Here is a 20,088-nt window from a genome sequence, read left to right on the forward strand (position 1 = left end):
GGCAACTTTTTTTTGGTCATTACTAACTCAGAACAACTTGTCTTTAACTGCTATGTTGAAGGACCATCCTGAATTTTTTTGTGTGTTTGTGTGTGTGTGTAAACAAAACACATAGGTAGGTTTTTTTTTTTGTTTTGGGGTTTTTTTTTTTGCCAGTCCTGGGCTTAAGCTCAGGGCCTGAGCACTGTCCTTGGACTTTCTCAAGGCTAGAGTTCTACCACTTGAGCCCCAGCACCATTTTCGGCTTTTTTTCTATGTATGTGGTACCGAGGAATCGAACCCAGGTCTTTGTGCATGCTAGGCAAGCACACTACCACTAGGCAAAACTCCCAGCCCATAGGTAGTTTTTTTTTGTTTTTGTTTTTGTTTTTTTTTGTTTTTGGAGATTTTGCTTGTTTAGAGGTGTTGGGCATCAGACCCAGAGTCTTGCATATTTAGGCAAATGATGTATCACTGTGTTACATCCCTGGCCCTTGTTTTATTTTGTTGTTGTTTAAGACAGGGTCACTAGGCAGCTCAGGCTGGCCTTGAACTTACTAGATAGCCAGGCTAGCCTCAACTTTAGGTCATCCTGCCTCTGCCATAGATAGCAAATGCAATATGTTTGCAAAATGTCTTGAAAGGAAAAGTACCTCTATCAACAGCTTCCCTCACCCAGATGAGACAACTAAGATAAATGCTGATTTCCTTTCATTAAAAGTTTCTGTAATGAGCATTCCTTTACAGAGTATTAGAATCTGTATACTAAAAGCTCATAGATCATGAGCTATCTAAGACTGCTCATGGAAATGTAAAATCAACTGGATAGAGATTTCGACTATTTAGGACCTGCTGGCCTAAATGAGTGGATAAAATTTTATAATTGTTGACCTGCATGTTTTTTCTTTACCCTAACTCATTCCTCAATTTTTTTTTCAGTATTGGGTTACTGATTCCACAAAAGCCAGAAAAACAACCTTGTAGTAATCAGAATGTTACCCAACTGTAGATTGTTTACTTTATTGTAAACAATGGTGAACAGTGGTCAATAAATAGTTTTATATTCCTAAAAAAAAAAAAAGAATTGCAAGAGAGGGCGGTGGGTGACAAAAGGTGACACCTCCAACTTTCTCCTCCAGTCTCTAGATAGTTGTGTTCTCAGAGAGTACCCTGAATGCTTTTCTATCTCTATCATTCTTCCAATTACTTCTCAGCCACTGCTTTATGTGTGTCAGAAGTGTCACCTCTGGCTACAGGCCTCCTCTACACTCCCACGTCCTGTCACATCACATGAAGCCATATCAAGGCCATGGGAACAACCAGTCTAATTGACTCACTGACCTCACTTCTCTCTAGCCTCCTCCCCTCCCTTGATCTTCATTTGCAACCTGGGCCTTGGTGTCATCACTATCAATACCTCCCTCCACCCCTTCATCTTCAGGGCTATTGTCCTCCTCTCTCACCAGAACCTTCAGTGCTCTCAATTCTATCATTCTACCTGTTTATCCCCCTCATCAAGCTCAGGGTCTTCTTCTGCTCTATCCACCTTTCCTGATTGCCTACACCATGCTGGGTCCTTGCTCCACCTCATCTTTGCCACTATCCCCAATGCCTTAGGTTTCTTCCCCTTCTAGATTTTTCTAGACCAGCCCCAACCCTCCTTCAATTTCACCTTCCATAGTCAATCCTGCCCTTGAGCTTGAATTAACCATTGGTAAACTAGTGCCTGTGGCAGGCAGAACAAGGCCCCCTGAGATGTCCACATCTAGTTGCTGGCACTGTGCCTACCACCTTCCATGGAAAAAGGAACTCTGAAGATGAGGCTGGAAGCCAGTGGCTCATGCTGGTAATTTTAGATATTCAAGAGACTAAGACATGGAAGATTGACGTTCAAAACTAGCCCAGGCTGAAAAGTCTAGAGACTTCATCTCCAATTAAACTGTAAAATGTTGAACTAGATGTGTGGCTCAAGTGGCAGAGTATTGGATGTCAGCAAGAAAGCTGATTGAAAGCATAAGGCTCTAAGTTCAAGTGCAGGTATTGAGCAAAAAAGAAAAACTTTTTTAGCAAGAGCACTTCCAGGTAAGATAGTAGATTAGAGACTTCCTTTGCATACTACCATGAATGAGAAGACTCAGGATAAGGAATTATAGACTATACTCCAGAGGGGCAGAGAGAGCACTGGGATGAATAAAGACATTCCATGCTAAGCATAAACTAAAGCAGTCCATGACCTTTAAGCTAGTATTACAAAAGACAATTAAAGGAACCAGGAGTTTGATCTAGTGGTAACTTGCCTAGCATGCGTGAAGACCCAGGTTCGATTCTTCAGCACCCCATACATAGAAAAGCCAGAAGTGATGCTGTGGCTTAAGTGATACAGTTCTAGCCTTGAGAAAGCCCAAGGACAGTGCTCAGGCCCTGAGTTCAAGCCCCAGGACTGGCAAACAAAAGTAATACTACACAGGAAAGAGGAAGAATGATATACACAGCATAAGAGCTCCTGAAAGAACACATTCCACTAGGAGAACAGATGAATAACTGTGAACTAGGAAAGAATCTAACAACGTAAAGCTGGGCATGGTGGCTCACACCTGTAATCCTAGCTACTCAGAAGGCTGAGATCTGAGGATTGCGGTTCAAAGCCAGCCCTGGCACTAAAGTCCATGAGACTCTTGTCTCTAATTATCCACCAGAAAAGCAGGAAGTGGCGCTGTGGCTGAACGGGTAGGGAGGTAGCAGAAGAGCTCAGGGATAGCGCCCAAGTCCAGAGTTAAAGTCCCACAACTGACAAAAAAAAGACTCTAACAACATAAGCTCATTAAACCTCAGAGGTGAAAAAGGGAGAAGTTAGTACCCCAAAAGGAAGTGGTCTTATACTCTAAGAGATGCAGAGTGGCTTAATAGATTAAAACAAAATCCAACTATATGCTTACCACCAGAAACTCATCTTCCAGGCAAAGCTTACTGCCAACCAAAATTACTGTTTAGATTTTTTAAAAGGTCAATACATATTAATAAAAGGGAAAGCCCACCAGGAGACACTGCAATTTCAATTAAACATGAGGAAGACAAAGCAAGCCAAACCCATGATTAGTAGATGGAAAGAAGTAATAAAGATTAGGGAAGAACTGAATGAAATGGAGACTGAAAGCATTAGTGAAACAAAGATAAACGAGATTAACGAACTCTTAGCCAAGCTAACCGAAAGAAGAAGAGAGAGGCCCGAAGAAATAAAAGTAGAGATGGGACAGGGGCTAGTACAACAGAAATCACTTAGAGCTGGAGGGTCTGAAACATGGAGAATCTTTAGGTAGTATTTTTAAAAACTTATATTCTGATAAATTGGAAAACCTAGAAGGAAAAAAGTGGGTAAATTTGTACACACACCTGAGTTACCAAAACTGAACAAAGCAACCTATGGGGGGGGGCAGAGTTTGGCCTAGTGGTAGAGTGCTTGCCTAGCATGCACAAAGGCCCGGGTTCGATTCCTCGGTACCACATACATAGAAAAAAGCTGGAGTGGTGCTGAGGCTCAAGTGGTAGAGCTCAAGCCTTGAGAAAGTCCAAGGACAGTGCTCAGGCCCTGAGCTCAAGCCCAGGACTAGCAAACACACACACACACACACACACACACACACACACACACACACACACACACACACACAATGGGACTGAAGCAGTAACAAAGAATCCTAACAAAGAAAAACTGGACAGATTTACTGCTGGATTCTATTAAAGCCAGATGTGAGTCCTCAAAGGCAAACCCTGTGTCTTACATTATCCACCCTAAAGTGATCAGTAAATGTTTGGTGAATGCATGAACCAGCCAATGAATGTCACTAACAGTCCCCAAACAATATTTCCTTGGTTCATCACTTCGCATTCTCTAGGAACCCCTGTCTGCTTGTAGCTCATCTGCCTATCCTTCCACCCAACCAGTTATCCATCCATCTATCCAGCTATCCACCTACCCAAGAGTCATTCAATAACCCACAATGAAGAACCTATCCTGGACTTATTCTGGGATAGATGCTTGGAGAAGACTTACGAAGAATTTCTAAGAGAGTCTCAGTGTCCCTGCCTTCTGGAAGCCTGTTGCCTTTAAGAGAAAACCAATCCATCTGTAGTCCTAAAGTAACAGCCTTCAAGGATCAGTTACTAACTTACTAATCAGCTCAGACTGCTTCCACAAAATACCATGGATGGGATGGCTTAACAGCTGACATGCATCTCTGTCAGTTCCAGAATGACTGGATCCCTGGTGAGGCCTCTCTTACCTGGTTCACTGTGTCTTCATTTGGTAGAGAAGAGTGAAAGGGAGGCATCACGCTGCTCTCTCCATAATCCCCTCATGAGGACCCCCACTGCCCTGATCGGTGTGTGGGGGGTGATCTACAAAGGCTTTAACTCCAAACACTATCTCACTGGGCTATTCCACCTAGGAATTTCAGAGGACAATTCAGTTCCCAACATCTGTCAAGAGCTAAGCTGGTAAAACTCTTCATCTTAATCCTCCCCTGTCTCCCCCTGCTCCCTCCAGGCCATTGCCCTCATTTTACAGGGGAGGAGAGAACAGCTTAGAGAGGCTCAGAACCTGCTGGAAGCCACACAGCTGGAAGGCCGCCAAGCAGGCATCTCCCACTCTGCTGCCTCCCTGAGACAACCTTCTGCACACTGGTGCCCCGGAAGTGGGTAGAGGTCAGTCTGCCACAGCCTCTGGCCAGAGCTACTGACCCCTCTCCTGGCCCAGCAAGGCCCCGGGGCGGGGGGTGTCAAACAAGAAGCCTGGCATCTCTGCTTTCTGTTTGAAGATTTAGCAAACTAGAAAGAGAAAGGAGACTGGCCTGCGAATGCCAGAGCTGCCAGCCAAGCTCCCAGCTTACACAAAGACAACTTCAAAAAGAGGCCATCAGTGTTGAATGTGAGTTCTTGTGCTTGGGGGAGGACCTGCCTGGACCTGCCCCATTGAGGGAAATGCAGGAGAGGGCCCTGTGGCTGTCCTCGTCCTCTGAGGCCCTGCCATGTCAGTTACTCTGCCCCTACCACCACCATGCAATGCTCCATGCAGGGCATTTTGCAAGCCCTACCAAGATAGCCCTGAGAACAAATTCAAACTATCGTTGCATTTCTTCAAATGATCCATTTTAAGTGTGTGTGTGTCTGTGTGTCTGTGTCTGTGTGTCTGTGTGTAGCAGTACTAAGGTTCGAACTGAGAACTTTGCATTTAGTATCACTTGGGCCACACCCCCAGCCATTTTTTGTTTTCACTGTTTTTCAAATAGGATCTTCCTGTTTCCTCAGTCCAGTCCAGACCACGATCCTCTTATTTATATTTTCTGCACAGCTGAGACAACAGGTGTGCACTGTCACACCCAACTCATTATTGGCCTTGCCAATGTTTTTTGTCCAAGCTGGCCTTGGGCTATGACTCCCTCGCTCCTTGTCTCTGAAGTAGCTAAAATGACAGGTCTGAGCCACCAAGTCTTGCTTTACTTCTAACACTAAAACTAAATCACAGTTTATAGGTGTTCTGTCTTAAAAAATACTGGAAGCCGGGCGCGGTGGCTCACACCTGTAATCCTAGCTACTGAGGAGGCTGAGATCTGAGGATCAAGGTTCAAAGTCAGCCTAGGCACTAAAGGACCTGAGACTCATCTCCAAAACTAACCTGTAGAAAATGGGAAGTGGATACATTTGTATTTGGTTACTTGAAATTGGACAGGGAAGGGGGGAAAAAAACCAAGAGAGGGAGTGGGGGGGAGGGTAATGGGGACCAAGACATGTGGAAGGGTATCAATGTATGTGAATGAATGCACCTTCTATCTGGCAAATATCATGTAACCCTTTTATTAAATACAATAAAAAAAAGAAAATGGGAAGTGGGTTTGAAATTTGATAGGGAAGGGGGGAAAACCAAGACGGGTAGGGGGTGTGGGGGGGAGGGAAATGGGTACCAAGACATGTGAAAGGGTATCAATGTATGTGAATGAATGCACCTTCTATCTGGCAAATATCATGTAACCCTTTTACTAATTACAATAAAAAAAAATAATCTCAGGAAAAAAAAAAGGGTAGGGTGGTAGCCTTGAGCTGAAGAGCTCAAGGATAGCGCCCAGGCTGAGTTCAAGCCCCATGACCTACAAAACAACAACAACAAACAAACAAACAACAACAACAAAAAAAAAAAAACCCTGGAAACTTCTGGCTCCCTACCTTCTGCTTTGGGCAGGCCTTGATGCACAGTGGGTCTGCTTGAGTCTGCTGAGGACTCCTTGAGATCATGAGATTGGGCAGGAGGAAGGGCTCAGAGGCTGGGCCATGCCGCGGTCCTGGTACTTGTGTGTGGAGAGAGAACCTGCCCAGAAGCTGGCAGCTGCTCTCTGAGCTGAGTGGGGACAGTAGCAGGTTAGCAAGCCAGTGAGCACTCAGTCCTCCATCATGACTCAGCCCCACTGGAAACCCAGGGTGGGGGGCCAAGGAGGAAGGGGAGAGAGGAGAAAGGTTTGGAGAGAAGCTCTTGGGGGATCAGAATGTAGGAGAAGCTGGATAAAGGTGACAGTTCAGAAATAACTTTAGTAACACAAGCCCGTGGCTGCTGGCAGGAGACAACAGCTCAGCCCTGATGGTCGCTCACCAGCTAATCCTGGCTAATCCCGTCTTCTCTCTCAGCTGTGGATTCCTTGGTGGCCACAAAAGATCTTGAAGGGTGTTCTTCCACTTTTGCTGCTGGCTCAGAGTTTGGGCTGAAGGTTAACACTTGGCTTCAGGGTTTCCCTGCTGTACAATGCTAGTTGTACTCACTCCATGGATTAGTTCAAAGATTAACTTTGATCCCATATAAAGCTTGTGCTTAGACCCATGCCTGGTCAAGAGTGCAATGAGATCTCCGTACTGTGGCATTAACATCTGCATTCTGCATCTCCAAGGCTGAGCAGCCTGTCCATAACCTGTCCATCTGAAGTCCACATTTGGAGCCCCAAGACCCTAACTAACTCGGGGCTCAATTCACAATCATGCATCCTTCTTGAATACGACTCAAAAGACAATCTACTGAGGGCAAGCAGAAGAAATGACAGCACGCAGAAAGGCTGTAGGAGCTAGAACCTGAGAAGGAGCATGAAGAGTGGAGAATGCAGTCAGCAGGACCCTCATCAGGGAGAAGATTCCAACCCTTCCTAAGTTCTCTGCTCTGAGGAACCCGCTTTGTGTGTTTAAATGAGCATACAACTGAGAAGCTGTAGGAGTGACCCCAGTAGCAGGCAAAACTACACAGAGGTCAAAGGCAGTGGGACTCCTTTCTCTCTTTCAGGCCACTTCCTCTCTCTCTTTGGGATCCAAAGAATGGTTTACAAGCATCAGAAAGGTGTTGAGGAGACTGAGTATGGTAGTCGCGTACCTGTAGTTCCTATAACCCAGGAGGTGGAGAGAGAGAGAAGAATGGAGAGAGAAGGGGAGGGGAAGAGAAGGGAGGCAGATTTGAGGGGCAGGGGGTGCAAATGGAAAAGTAAGCAGTATTATGCTGGCAGGGTGAGCAATGGGTAAGGCTGGGCCTGAAAAACAGGTAGGATCTTCCTGGAGATGGGTCACAGGGTGAAGTTTGCCTGGGATGTGGGCTCCAGAGCCCTGAGCCTACCCTGAGATGTCTTCAGGCCGATTTCAGAGCTTTCCAGACCCACAGAGGACCTACCCACCGCCTCACTGGCCGCCCTGGTGACATGAAACAAGAAGGCCTCACACAGCCTGTGCTCCCAGTATCCCGTGCCCGCACCTGGCAGTTACAGAGAAGATGCCCACTCCTGGTGAGCCTGGTGTGGCCCCTGCCCCTCCGCTGAGTCCACTTCACAGAGATCTCAAGTTGCCATACGGAGCCCTCTCTCTGTGCCCCACCCTGGAGGTATTTCTGGCCCCAAGATGGGAAGAAAGCCCTGAAACCTGAGCAGAAGGCATCTTCGGTGACATGCCTGCAGATGAGCATTAATAGAAGTAGCCCTCAGGCCCCTGACACGTCTGGGCAGCTGCGTCCCTCAAGCCCAGGACCAGCCCACTCTGGCTCAGCCAGACACACTAAACTTAGCATCTGCCCTGTGCTCCATAACCCCTGCCATCCCCTGGCAGGGCAGCATCTCCTCCAGGAGATACTGCTGCTCCTGCCCACACTCCAGCAACCATGTCCCAAACCATGAAGGTTCAAGTGACCCTCTTCTGCATCCTGGTAGGGACGGTGCTGGCCACGGTGGCTGTGGTGACAGACCACTGGGCCGTGCTGAGCCCCCATCTGGAGCACCACAATGTCACCTGCGAGGCGGCCCACTTCGGCCTCTGGAGGATTTGCACCACGCGTGTCGCTGTGGACACCCTGGAGGACAAGAGCTGTGGCCACACCATGCTGTTACGGGGTAACGTAGCTCCTTCTCCTCCCTCCCCGTCTCCTGCCCTGCACAGTCCCTCAGCTAAGCTGCTCATGGGAAGGAAGGCCAACTGGTCTGTGGAGAAAGGAGCTGGGAGCAGCACAGAGGCCCCAGGTGCCATGGGAAGTGGGGCCTCCACCTGTCTCCCGCTGCTTCCATCTTGTGGGGCCTGAGGCTTTTCACCTAGCACAGATGCAGGGGCGGCAGCAGAAGGGATTCTGACAGTGCAGGTGTACCAGGTCAGGGCCGGGGCCCCTAGGGTGGCACTCATTGCTGTCCCAGCTCTATGGGGTGCAGAGACAGGTTGGGGGCTCTCGTTCTTGGGCTCCAGGCAGGAGGAATGAGGACACGACTGCCATGGAGTTGGCAGGGCCACATGCTAAATGAAAACGTACAATGATTCTTTGGTCATAACTACTAAGACTTCCAAGCTAGCTACAGTAAAGCATGGAAACAAGTGAGGGGTGCCTGTGGGGGCTGGGGCTGGGCTACATGGCAGGGACACAGGATATATGTGGCAGCCCTACTGTGTGGCCTCCCTGAGCTCAGCTCACTCAAGCTCCGGAGCACTTCCTGACACCGTAGTTTAAGAGCATTCTTCTACTCCCTTCCACGTGACTGAGCCATGCATGGCAGGTAAGTAAAACTCTTGGTCCAGGAGACCTGGAACTGGTGTGACTTTCAAATGTGAAATCTTTGGGAAAGAAAGCAAACATGGCTTCAGGGAGAGTCAGAGAGCTGAGCTCTCACCACCTTGCCAAAGAATTCTCTGGGGAGAGAAAGGCAGAGAAGCCTCTGCTTCCCCTGTATAAAATAGAAAGAATCAAAGTCAGCAACCTAAGATCCCTTCTCCCAGGTTTTGCAAATGTGTCTCCAAGATGGCGGCGATGATGACCTGTGAGATGGTCGTGCTGGTGTCCAGGATGGTCTTTCTATGCATACTCGTAGTCCTCCTCTTCCCTGCTACTTGCTTCAAGAAACCCTGGGCTCTGGCAGGTTCGGCCATGGGCGTGGAGGGTATCGGTAGCCCAGTGCCTTTACCCCTTGGACGCTACTGCAAACTTACAAACAGAAACAACATCTAGTCAATTCCCTGGGCAGGGCAGGGCAGGGCAGGGCAGGGCAGGGCAGTGTGTTTAGAGACCATTCCTAGGGACATATACTATGGTTCTGTCTACCTGTTCTTGGAGCCATCTGCCTTTTAAAATCAGAGCAGATGAGTCAATTAGTGAGCAGGGATGAGACAGGCTGGCACAAGGACCAGCTTCTGGGAGTGGCAGGCATGGCTGGGCCTCGAGCCTGAGCAGAGTCTGTCCCATTGCTCTCTGTCCTAGTCCTGTCATGAATCATATTCTCCACACTTGCGACACTGAATGCTGCCTTGCCCTGATTGTCTTCCAAAACATGTTCCTGCCCTTTCTTGTCTTTTTTTGTGTTTGCCCTCTGGAAATGAACATCTTTTGTTCTCTACCTGCTCATCCTTCCTGTGCTCCCTGAGACCTGTCTTTTCTGGAAGACATGTGTGTTCCTTCATTTGAAATCGACAGTGTGATAATGACACGTAAAGGGATCATTAAGTGGCAAATATGGCAGTGCATGCTTTGTGTATATTAACTTTGAGTAACATTGGGGGAAATTACAAAGTAAGAGCCCCTGAACTCTTTCCTCTACAAAATTAATGAGGAATACTGGTAATTATCCAACTCCAGGAACTATCTAGAAGCTTATAGCAGCCCAACAAGTGCTTAGCCAGGAAAAGGAGCAGCTTTCCTGAGTTTTATGATATTGGAACTTGCACAATCCACATTGGATTTTTCCAGTGCTTTCCCGTGCTCTGTTGTAGCCTCAAAAGCAATATCCTGGTAGGGAAAATGAATGAAAAGTAGTACCCACTAAAGGGAACAGATAAGGCTGGATCTCTTTCAAAGCCCCATTCCCAGAATGTCATCTGACTTACTTATCATTCACTGGAAGTCTCACTTGTAGACCTGTCATTATTTATCTGACTCTGAGTTCATCCAGCATGAACAGCTACCTAGTAGGTACCTGTTGAAAACAATTAGAGCCCATACTAATGCCATGGCTTCTTGAGACAGTGTTTTCTTCCTAATAGTTAAGAAAACAACAGACTAGCCAAAATGCTAGAGAATGAGATGTCCATGGGTGGTTTTGAGCACCTCCCACATATTCATTGGACCCTAATAGGCAAGGTGTACACAATGACTGAGAGAAGTATTGGTTCCAAGCATTTTAGAAAATCTCTGTGAACTCACCACTAATCTAATGGAACAGAGATTTCCGGGATCACAGATGATACAGTGGGTCTAAACAGACAAAAGTAAACCTCTATGAACTTGAAGATAGATTAGTTGAGATTAACTAATCCAAGAAATAAATAGAGAAAAAAAAACCCAAGGGACACTAGCATAGGCATTGTGACAGTTTCAGAAGGAGAGGGGAAAAGCGAAAGGAAAAAAGACACATGAGAAATAATAGCTGAAAGCTTCTTGGATTATATGAAACACATTAACCTACAAACTCAGGGAATCCATGGAGGGGTAGGATAAACTAAAAAAAAAAAAACAAAACCTCTAAGGGTCGGGGATTTAGCTCAATGGAACAGCACTTGTCTGGCAAAGGCAAGGCCCTGAGTTTGGTCCTCAGCTCTACAACAACAATAAAACAACAACAACAAAATAAAAACAAAACAAAACAAAACTACACCCAGCCACATCATAATCAAATTGATGAGAGATTGAAAGAGAATCTTAAACACTGAAAGCAAGAAACAACTCTTTACAGACATGGGAGCCTTAATAAGATGAAGAGCTGATTTTTTTCCCCAGACACAATAGTGGACAGAAGGCAGTGGATGATGTACGCATACAGAAATACACCAGATACCAAAGTTTTAGTCATGGAGGGGCCAAGTCTAAGGCAGTGGTCTCATAAGACTACATCACCTGGTGACTTCGTGCCTATCTTAGTTTGTAAAACTATGTGCTATGATGTTTGCACAAGGATGGCATCTCCTCATGACATGTTTCTCAGGACTAGCCACACATGACTGTATTAACTTACTTTATACTATCATCCTAAGGCTAAGAGAGCTTGAGTTATTTAACCAAGATCACACAATGATTTGCCCCTAATGTACCTTCTTAAGTTACTACATCCTTATACAACAACCCAGTAAGTATGTTCTCATTCTCTTGGTGATTTTCACGTGACAGGAAGGACAGCTGGGCATGTCTTCCCCAGGCTAGCCATCTAGCAAGGAGAGGCTCAAGTCAAGTCTCAACCCAAAACCTCCCTTGCACTCCAGACCCTTTCCATGACCTCCACAGTACAGACAACACAACACCCTAGACCGGCTCATCCGAGAGACCACCAGGAGTACATGGCAGGATTCAGGGGCAGCCAAACTAAGAACTGACCCAAGGAGGAGGATTCCTGAGAACCCATTCTGCCATGGAATGCTTGGGACGCTGAGGTTACGAGAGCTTGATCTCATTCTAACCACAGCCCACCCCTGCTGGAAACTACCAGTCAAGCTCTATTCCAAAGCCTTCTTAGGCATCATGAAAGACCATGTGAGTCCCCACAGAGGCCACACGGCCCATGCTTCTCTTAGACTCTGACACTTTAGGGCTGCACAGCATCCCGCCCAGTATGTTAGCTTCTTAGTGGTGCATCACCCCCCATCACACACACACACACAGACACACGCATACCCATTGTCTCAGTGCAAAGCCTAGGCCTATAGGAAAATGCATGATGGCCCTAAGAATTTCTGGGGCTCGCATCATCCCCCACATGAACCCATACTAGAGGCCAACACTTTCCCTTGCCTTCCCTGTTGAAAAGCAGGGCCAGGATGCTCTGAGCTCAGGTCTTGGGATCTGCTTCATCTTCAGCTCATTCTTCACTGGGGTAGGAGGAGACCCAGAACATAGAAACTGCCATTATTCGCTGATAGAACCTCAGTGAAAATCTGTGGATAAAACTATTATCAATACAAGTTAATGATAATAAAACCCCAGCTCTTCAAATTGATCATTAATCCAACCATATGTGTGTATGTGTATATGTGTCTGTGCGTATATATATATATATATATATATGGATGGGTATGTGTATATGTATGTGCATATGCATATATTATAGGTATATAACATATAATATATATATATTAAATTCTCCATCAACAGGTACTTGCTACCCTGATCCATTCTTAGTGACAACCCAGAGTCATCCCCTGTGATACGGTGTGGCATACTACCTAAGGTTCTGCATAATCAGTAACTCCCTGAACCAGAACATGTGGTTAGCTGACTGCTACATTCCTCCAGACAGCTAAGAGTGAGCTCCTCTATGTGTGTGTTTGTGTATGTGTGTGTGTGTGTGTGTGTATGTGTGTGAGAGAGAGAGAGAGAGACGGAGACAGAGACAGAGACAGAGACAGAGAGACACAGAGACACAGAGAGAGAGAGACAGACAGACAGACAGAGTCAGAGACAGAGACAGAGAGAGAGAGAGAGAGAGAGATCCTGGGACTTGAACTCAGTGTCTAGGCATTGTCCCTGAGTGGTTTTGCTCCAAGCTACCAATCAACCATCTGAGCCACAGAGCCACTTCTGCCTTTTTTTTTTGGTGCTGAAAATGGGAGTCTGTAACAGACTTTTCCACCACTAAGTCATATAAAAGAAGAAATATTAGAATCCTTACAAAGCATCTGCAGAGAACGTAACTATCACTCCAAATCATGTTCCTGGCATCAGGATCTTTGCCCAGCTTCTGCCCATTGAAGAGGCTGGAGCCCACCAAGGCTGAGCTGCAAGCCCCAATCTCTGCCCAGCTTGATTGCTCCTGAAGGGCCCTGAGCCTGCTATGCCCACTCTGCCTTTGGGAGGCTATCAGGGACCAGGAAGGGTCTCCCTGCCTCAGGCAGCCATACATGACTGGAGTGGATATTTCTCAAGAATGCTGGCTCCCCTAAAGGCTAAGTCCAAGGGAAGATACAGGCCAGCTCATCCATCCTCAGGCCCCACCTGTTAGAGAGAAGCCCTGAGAAGGAATCCAATCTACTGGGTGCCCTGTTCCTTTGTCCTCATTTGAGGACAGTCAACTGAGGAGGGGAACAGAGAAGGAAATATTGCTCCCAGGTGAAACAAATATCTGTCCCAGAGTGTGAAGCCTGGTCCTGCAGACTCAGCTCAGCCCGGGTATGTGAGCTCAGCTTGAACCCTAACAGCCAGCATGCACATCTGCCCAGAGTAGAGCCTGCTGTTAGCCTGGAGGAGACCGACCCCCCCAAACACTCCCTGAGCAAGAGTTGCCACAGCAACCCAGCAAAAACCGACAGCTGAGCCTGCCCAGCTGTCAGGGTGGCCTGGACCACAGGCCCAAGCTCAGAAGGCTTTTAACTCATAGACAGCAAGTGAACAGTCAGGGAGGCAGCTGACCGTGAAATACACTTGAATCCAAGCCATTCTTCATGGAGGGTTTTCAATGACAACTGAAATTGGCCCTTCAAGAACGAAAACAGAAATGTTCCTTTGTGTGGAGGGAGACCCTGGGAGTCTTATGACAGAGTGTGAGCCATTTTGAAGCAGCAATTCAAGTGAATCTACAAGCCAATAATCTAACAAATAGAAGAGGTTTGTATTATGCTTTAAAAATAGCAGCAGATGCTGTGAGTGGAAAAAGCCAAGAGCTCTGACATCAGTACCGGCGGTCAGATCCTCAGGTAACTCCATTCAAAAGGAAAATGATGTAAATATAGAAGCTAGCAGAGAAATCTGGTTAGCTCCTGGATATTCACTATCACTAACCAAGATGTCATCCTCAGTCATCGCCCTCTTTCTCAATCTCAGGAGAGGCAGAAACCGCAACTTTGGAGGTGGTGGGGAAGGTAGACAAACCAAAGGATTAAATGGCAATACCATGATAATATCCAGAGACCAGATGATCCCACCTTCTCAGGAGAAGGCAGAAAACAGAAGGACCCCAGTTCTAGGATATCCCAGGTAAAAATGTTAGTGAGAAACCACCACCCACCTCAATCAATAAGGTTAGTGCATCCAAGCTACACAGAAAACTGTAGATAGGAGGATCCAATTTTGAGGACAACTGCCCCACCTGAAAAAAAAGCAGTGAAAGCAAGAAAGATCTGGGGTTATAGATCAAGTGGTAAGAGCACTTTCCTAGCAACTGTGAGGCCCTGAGTTCTAACCCCAGAACCACCAAAAAAAAAAAAAAACAAAGAAGTTATGTCACAAGATAGAAAGAAGTCATCATCCAAGCAAAAGTCGTGTGGCTGGCAATCCCTAGAGTACATTTCCAGAAACTGGGCATGAGCCTCCTGTGATCATTCACATGTACCCCAGAGGTAAAACAGTCAATTCCTAAACCCAATGCCATTTCAACTAAAAGCCAAGATGTTTTTTGACTGAGGGTCAAGGACCCATAAAACCCATAGGAACAGGAAATCAGTGAAGAGCAACCTGATTCAAAAGAAAACTATCTTTTCAAAGAAGCATACAATAATGCAGAATAACCAATTTGCTTACTTACTCCTAAATCAGAAAGAAAAAAAGTTAAATGTACTCAACAAACAATAAGACGATATTTTGCTGTTAGAAACATGTCTGCTTATGTGCAAGACACTGAAAGAGTTCCTTGATGCTGAACACCCCCTCCCACCCCCTCCCCCACCACATGGTGATTTCAGATCTTTGCCAAAAGGTCTCCCAGTATGTTTGATTTTGCCAGGGAAGAGAACTGCCATTTGAGGCTTCACTGACTTTGTACCTTTGATGAATGACTTCCACTTAAGCCTCAGTTTCTCCATCTACTCAATGGGTTCAGGATCCACCTGCCAATTCTTTATTTTGCCTTTGCTCCCCAGTGATCTCAGCTTCCAGGACAGGTCCTTTATCCTGCTGTCAGAGGAGTGTTTGGGCCCAGATTTTGAATTTGGGGGATGAGAACCAGCCAGAGTTTCCCCTATGCCACCCTGTACCCCAGTCTCTCCTTCCCACCACGCTATCTCCTCACTCACAAGCCGTTTCCTTCTTTGCAGAGAAGAACTGCTCCTACTTCCGACATTTCAACCCAGGCGAGAGCTCGGAGATCTTCGAATTCACCACTCAGAGGGGTGAGGCCATGGAAGACAGATGGAACTGACATGACATGGTGCTCAGCCAGGAAGCCACTTGGCAGAAAAGTACTCACTCCCTGTGCTAACAGTGGGGTGTCTGTCACCTCCCAACTACGGGGGTGCAGGTGCCTGCAGCCCTCTCTAGCCCCTTGGGGTTGGGGACAGAGGGGAGAAGGCTCCATGTTGTGGTAGGACTGGGTTTTTCCAACAGAGCCCTGGGGACACAGAAAACAGAACAAATGCTCACAGTTCTAGGGAAGGTTCCAGAAGGAGGCCATATTTCCTCCCTCCATTATTGATCTTTATCCGTGTAAGAGGCTAGGAGGTCCATGGAGTCTAGAGGCACACTGGCTATTGGGATATGGCATCACATTGGCTTGTGGTGGTTGTGGTGATGGTGGTGATGGTGGTGATGGTGAGGGTGGTGATGGTGATGGTGATGGTGGTGATGGTGGTGATGGTGATGGTGATGGTGGTGACGGTGGTGATGGTGGTGGTGATGGTGATGATGGTGGTGATGGTGATGGTGGTGATGGTGGTGGTGGTGGTAATAGAACCGTGTAGCCTCATCTCTTCCCAGGTGTGACTCAGTGAGTGAGTGCATGGCCTCTCAAGAGGGGATGACATAGAATGAAGGATGTGGTTTTTGTCACTAGGCAGGCTGGACTTCCAGCCAGCACGTGCTCTTGGGATGTGTTTTTAGAGTACAGCATCTCTGCCGCAGCCATTGCTATCTTCAGCCTGGGCTTTGCCATCTTGGGCACCCTCTGTGCGCTACTGTCCTTTGGGAAGAAGCGGGATTACCTGCTGCGGCCTGCCTCCATGTTCTACACTTTTGCAGGTAGGGAGGGGCAGCGCTGGTGGGCTGGCATGGATGGTGGGGTGCAGGGAGCCCCCACTCTGCTTGCTAGGTTCCATGCTGAGTGAAACCTGACTCCAGCACCGCTGGGAAGTCTCGAAAGCGTGCTAGGTTGACGATTTTGCACCATGATGCAATGCTCCAGGACACAGAGGAAGTCCCTAGAGTGCAGTTAGGGACAGAACCCTGTCCTCCCTGGCCACCCTCTGGGATGGGGCCAGGGCAAGGAAAAGGGGCTGCTTGTGTAGGTCTCCTTCCCATCCAGGTCAAGGTCCAAAACAATAGCTGCAGGGGGGGCAGGACAGGGCTGAGACCCTGAGACACCCGGCTCGGTCCCCAGGCCTCTGCATCTTCGTGTCGGTGGAGGTCCTGCGGCAGTCAGTGAAGCGCATGATCGACAGTGAGGACACCGTGTGGATCCATTACTACTATTCCTGGTCCTTTGCCTGTGCCTGCGTGGCCTTCATCCTGCTTTTCCTGGGTGGGCTGGCCCTCCTGCTCTTCTCCCTGCCTCGAATGCCCCAGAATCCCTGGGAGTCCTGCATGGATGCAGAGCATGAGCATTAGTCTCCGGGAAGCCCAGCCTCAGCCCAGAACCTTCTAGGGAGGGTGTCCCAGAAGAGCTGAGCCCAGATGTACCCGGGGCCAGCAAGGGCAGGGGTGTTTGGAGGTGCCCCACCTGGCCTAGCTCTGTCCTGTGGGGCCACTTGTCTATGACAGCTTGGCCCCAGACATCTTTTAAAACCTTCCAGGGATGCTCTGTGCTCACTCACGTGCTCCAGGCATGGCCCCCATCAAGATCCACATTCTCTTTCCTTCTGGGTAACAAGGTTCACGATCCTCTGTGACCTGAACACCCCCACCGGCTTCGAAACACCCTGAGAAGCAGTTCTAACTTAGTAGAATCTGTGTTTTGAAATAAAAGCTCTCAGAAAACTTCCCCCTCCCCATTTTCTTTGTCTCTTGTACCCTTGCATAGCAATTACTTGGATGCCTAGCCAATGTCTGGGAACTCTGAAGAGGGCATTGGGAGATGTGTCTGGTGAAACTGGAAACCCTATGGCCAAGCAGGGTGTTAAAAATAGGAGGACTTACTTCTAGAGTATGGCATGCTAAGTATCCAGCACTTTCACAGCACTGGAGACACCCCCTCCCCAGCTCTGATGTCTGAGGCTGGATTCCAGCTGCAAGAACACTAGGAAGTGAGGCTTAATGGTCAGAGCCACACAAGGTGCTGCACTTACACCGTTCCCTTCCCAAACCCTCCTGACCTACCTAGCCTTCAGCAATGACAGATTGGATTTTTATGTTATGAACACCAAACCTCATTTGAACCGTCCTGGCCCACTGAGGAGGTCTACAAGCTAAAAGTAGTTTTGACAGCTTCAAATTGTTTAAGGAGCCAAGTGCCAGTGGCTCACATCTATCTTCCTAGCTGTCCAGGAGGCTGAGATCTGAGGATCACCATTCAGAGCCAGCCTGGGCAGGAAGGTCTGTGAGACTCCAATTAAAGAGCAAAAAGCCAGAAGGAGAGCTATGACTCAAGTGGTAGAATACCAGCATTGAGCAAAAGAGCTAAGGGACAAAATCAAGGCCCTGAGTCCAGGCTGCAGTATTCAAAGAAGGAAGGAAGAAAGGAAGGAAGGAAGGAAGGAAGGAAGGAAGGAAGGAAGGAAGGAAGGAAGCAGAGAGGGAGGAAGGGAGGGAGGGAGGGAGGGAGGGAGGGAGGGAGGGAGGGAGGGAGGGAGGGAGGGAGGGAGGAGAATCACCATGGTCCAATCACCAACACAAGGGTTTTTAGGGAACATTGCAAATTATAGTGTTATTCCCCTGGCCCCAATAGCTCATGTCCATACCATAATGCAGAATACATTTCATCTGTTTCTGAGAGTCACCTGTTCCAGAAGGAACTGTACAGTCCTCAGACACCACCCTGTTCCCATTTGTGAAAGACAGTTGTTTTTCCAGTTACTGTGTCACAGCCTTGAACAATCCAGAAGGAAAGAGCATGGGTCTGGAGACAGCTGGGTCATGGCTGTGGTGGAACCTGTGAAGATTCTTCTATGACAGCTTAGGTGGCAGAGGAGTGGCAGCCACCTCCCCGCCACCCCCAGTATTGAGGTTCAAGGCCCAGCAGCAAGTCTGGCCCACTTCCAGAAAAAGTCACAGAGATCAGGATAATGTAAAATGTGATGCCAAGAGTTTCCTCCTGGTGGGGGAAGTCACAGTAGCTTCTGTGACCCTGCAATCAACAACAGGGCACTGGCCCTAAGTGGCAGACGTGGATTCTGGGAATAAACCTGCTCTGGATGAAAAAGAAGGCTGTGAGCCAGATAGTTTATGAGCAAGAAAGAAGACAAGACTTCATCACCTAAAGCACCATTTGGAAGGTTGACATTACTGTCTCAAACCCGACTGTGGGCTTCTGATATTTCCACATGGATGCCTAGCTTAGCATTCTCATTCCCTGGTGAGAGGCTGCTGCTTGCTGTAACCACTGTGGAGATAAAAAGAGGGTGGCTGCCAGACAGACATCCATACTGGTGTCCACCCCAGACAAGGCATCAAAGAGCAATAGAGCCGCAGGTGAACTGAGAAACAAAGCAATCCATTTCCTTCTGATCTCCTAACCACGAGAGACATTTGCTGGAATAGGCCGTGGGCCGGTCTTAGGCTGGTTGGGTCTAGCCCCATCCAAGCCTTAGTCTGAAGGGCCAACTTCAAAATAATAGTGCAGTGGGCCTCAATTGGTCTCTGTCCAGGAAACCAGAGCCCAAGAAATATCTCCCTCTCTCTGACTAACACCTAGGAGGGCCTCCCAAAGGCCTAGGGTCATAGCTCCTCTTCTACAGGAAAAATTTCAAGGATCTCTGTATACTCCATTTGGGCAGTACTAGGGCTTGAACTCTGAACCTAGACACTGATCCTGAGCTTCTTTTGCTCAAGGCTAGAGCTCTACCACTTGAGACACAGCACTACTTCCAGCTTTATCTGCTGCGTTTAAGAGTCTCATGGAATTTCTTGCTTGAAACTATGACCCTCAAATTTCAGCCCCCTGCATAAATAGGAATTAGAGGTGAGATGCCAAGCAGATTATCACTATATTACTTATGTCATCAAGTCTAGCTTTAAATTCATGTCTCTCCTTCCTCAGCCTCCTGACTAGCTGGGACCACAGGTGTATTCTACCATGCTTGGCTAAGAGGTAAAAAAGCATTTAATCACATCCTATTCCACTATTTCCCCTATCGATGTGACTTGTTCTATTTTGACCAACTATTTTATTCACAATTTGTAAATGAGTTCATTTCTAATTTATACCCTTGCCTGCTTTTAGAAAAGATCAGACTTGGAGACAAGGCATTTATAAAGTCATGATATGGAACGGATCTATTAAACCAGCGTCTAGAGTCAGGAGAGGACAGAGCTATTTGGTGAGCCAGGCCTTCAGCTCAGCCTCCCTCAGCTGCAGCCACCAAGGACATAAATTGATCCCCATACAGGGTGTTGATCCTGGTCCGTACAGCCCAGAAAGTCCATTATGGTAACAGCTGTCACCAAGAGTGGCACTTTTTGTTCTTTACCCCTGATGAGAATATTTGAGGGGCGGGGAGGAAGCTGACTTCATAGACATTGTTTTCATTTTGAGTTTGACTTTTTGTTTCTGTGCCAGTCCT

At 47.5% G+C, this 20,088-nt stretch overlaps 1 protein-coding gene across 1 annotated transcript; it reads left to right on the top strand.

The window, feature by feature from the left end:
- The first annotated feature begins 8,149 nt into the window (after positions 1 to 8,149).
- Positions 8,150 to 16,978, top strand: Cacng1 (calcium voltage-gated channel auxiliary subunit gamma 1). Its single transcript, XM_090351611.1, has 4 exons — positions 8,150 to 8,378; positions 15,475 to 15,549; positions 16,256 to 16,393; positions 16,752 to 16,978. Exons 1-4 carry the CDS (start codon positions 8,150 to 8,152, stop codon positions 16,976 to 16,978), a joined length of 669 nt encoding a protein of 222 aa, XP_090207737.1.
- The last annotated feature ends 3,110 nt before the right edge of the window (positions 16,979 to 20,088 follow it).

This window comes from Megascapheus bottae, chromosome 17 (assembly GCF_031878675.1).
Source record: "Megascapheus bottae isolate mThoBot1 chromosome 17, mThoBot2.hap1, whole genome shotgun sequence".
Lineage (NCBI taxonomy): Eukaryota > Metazoa > Chordata > Mammalia > Rodentia > Geomyidae > Megascapheus > Megascapheus bottae.

Coding starts and splice junctions, on each gene's coding strand:
- Cacng1 (XM_090351611.1), top strand. CDS start 8,150: ATGTCCCAAACCATGAAGGTTCAAGTGACCCTCTTCTGCATCCTGGTA. Junction 8,379..15,474: donor CCACACCATGCTGTTACGGG/GTAACGTAGCTC, acceptor CCTTCTTTGCAG/AGAAGAACTGCTCCTACTTC. Junction 15,550..16,255: donor CGAATTCACCACTCAGAGGG/GTGAGGCCATGG, acceptor ATGTGTTTTTAG/AGTACAGCATCTCTGCCGCA.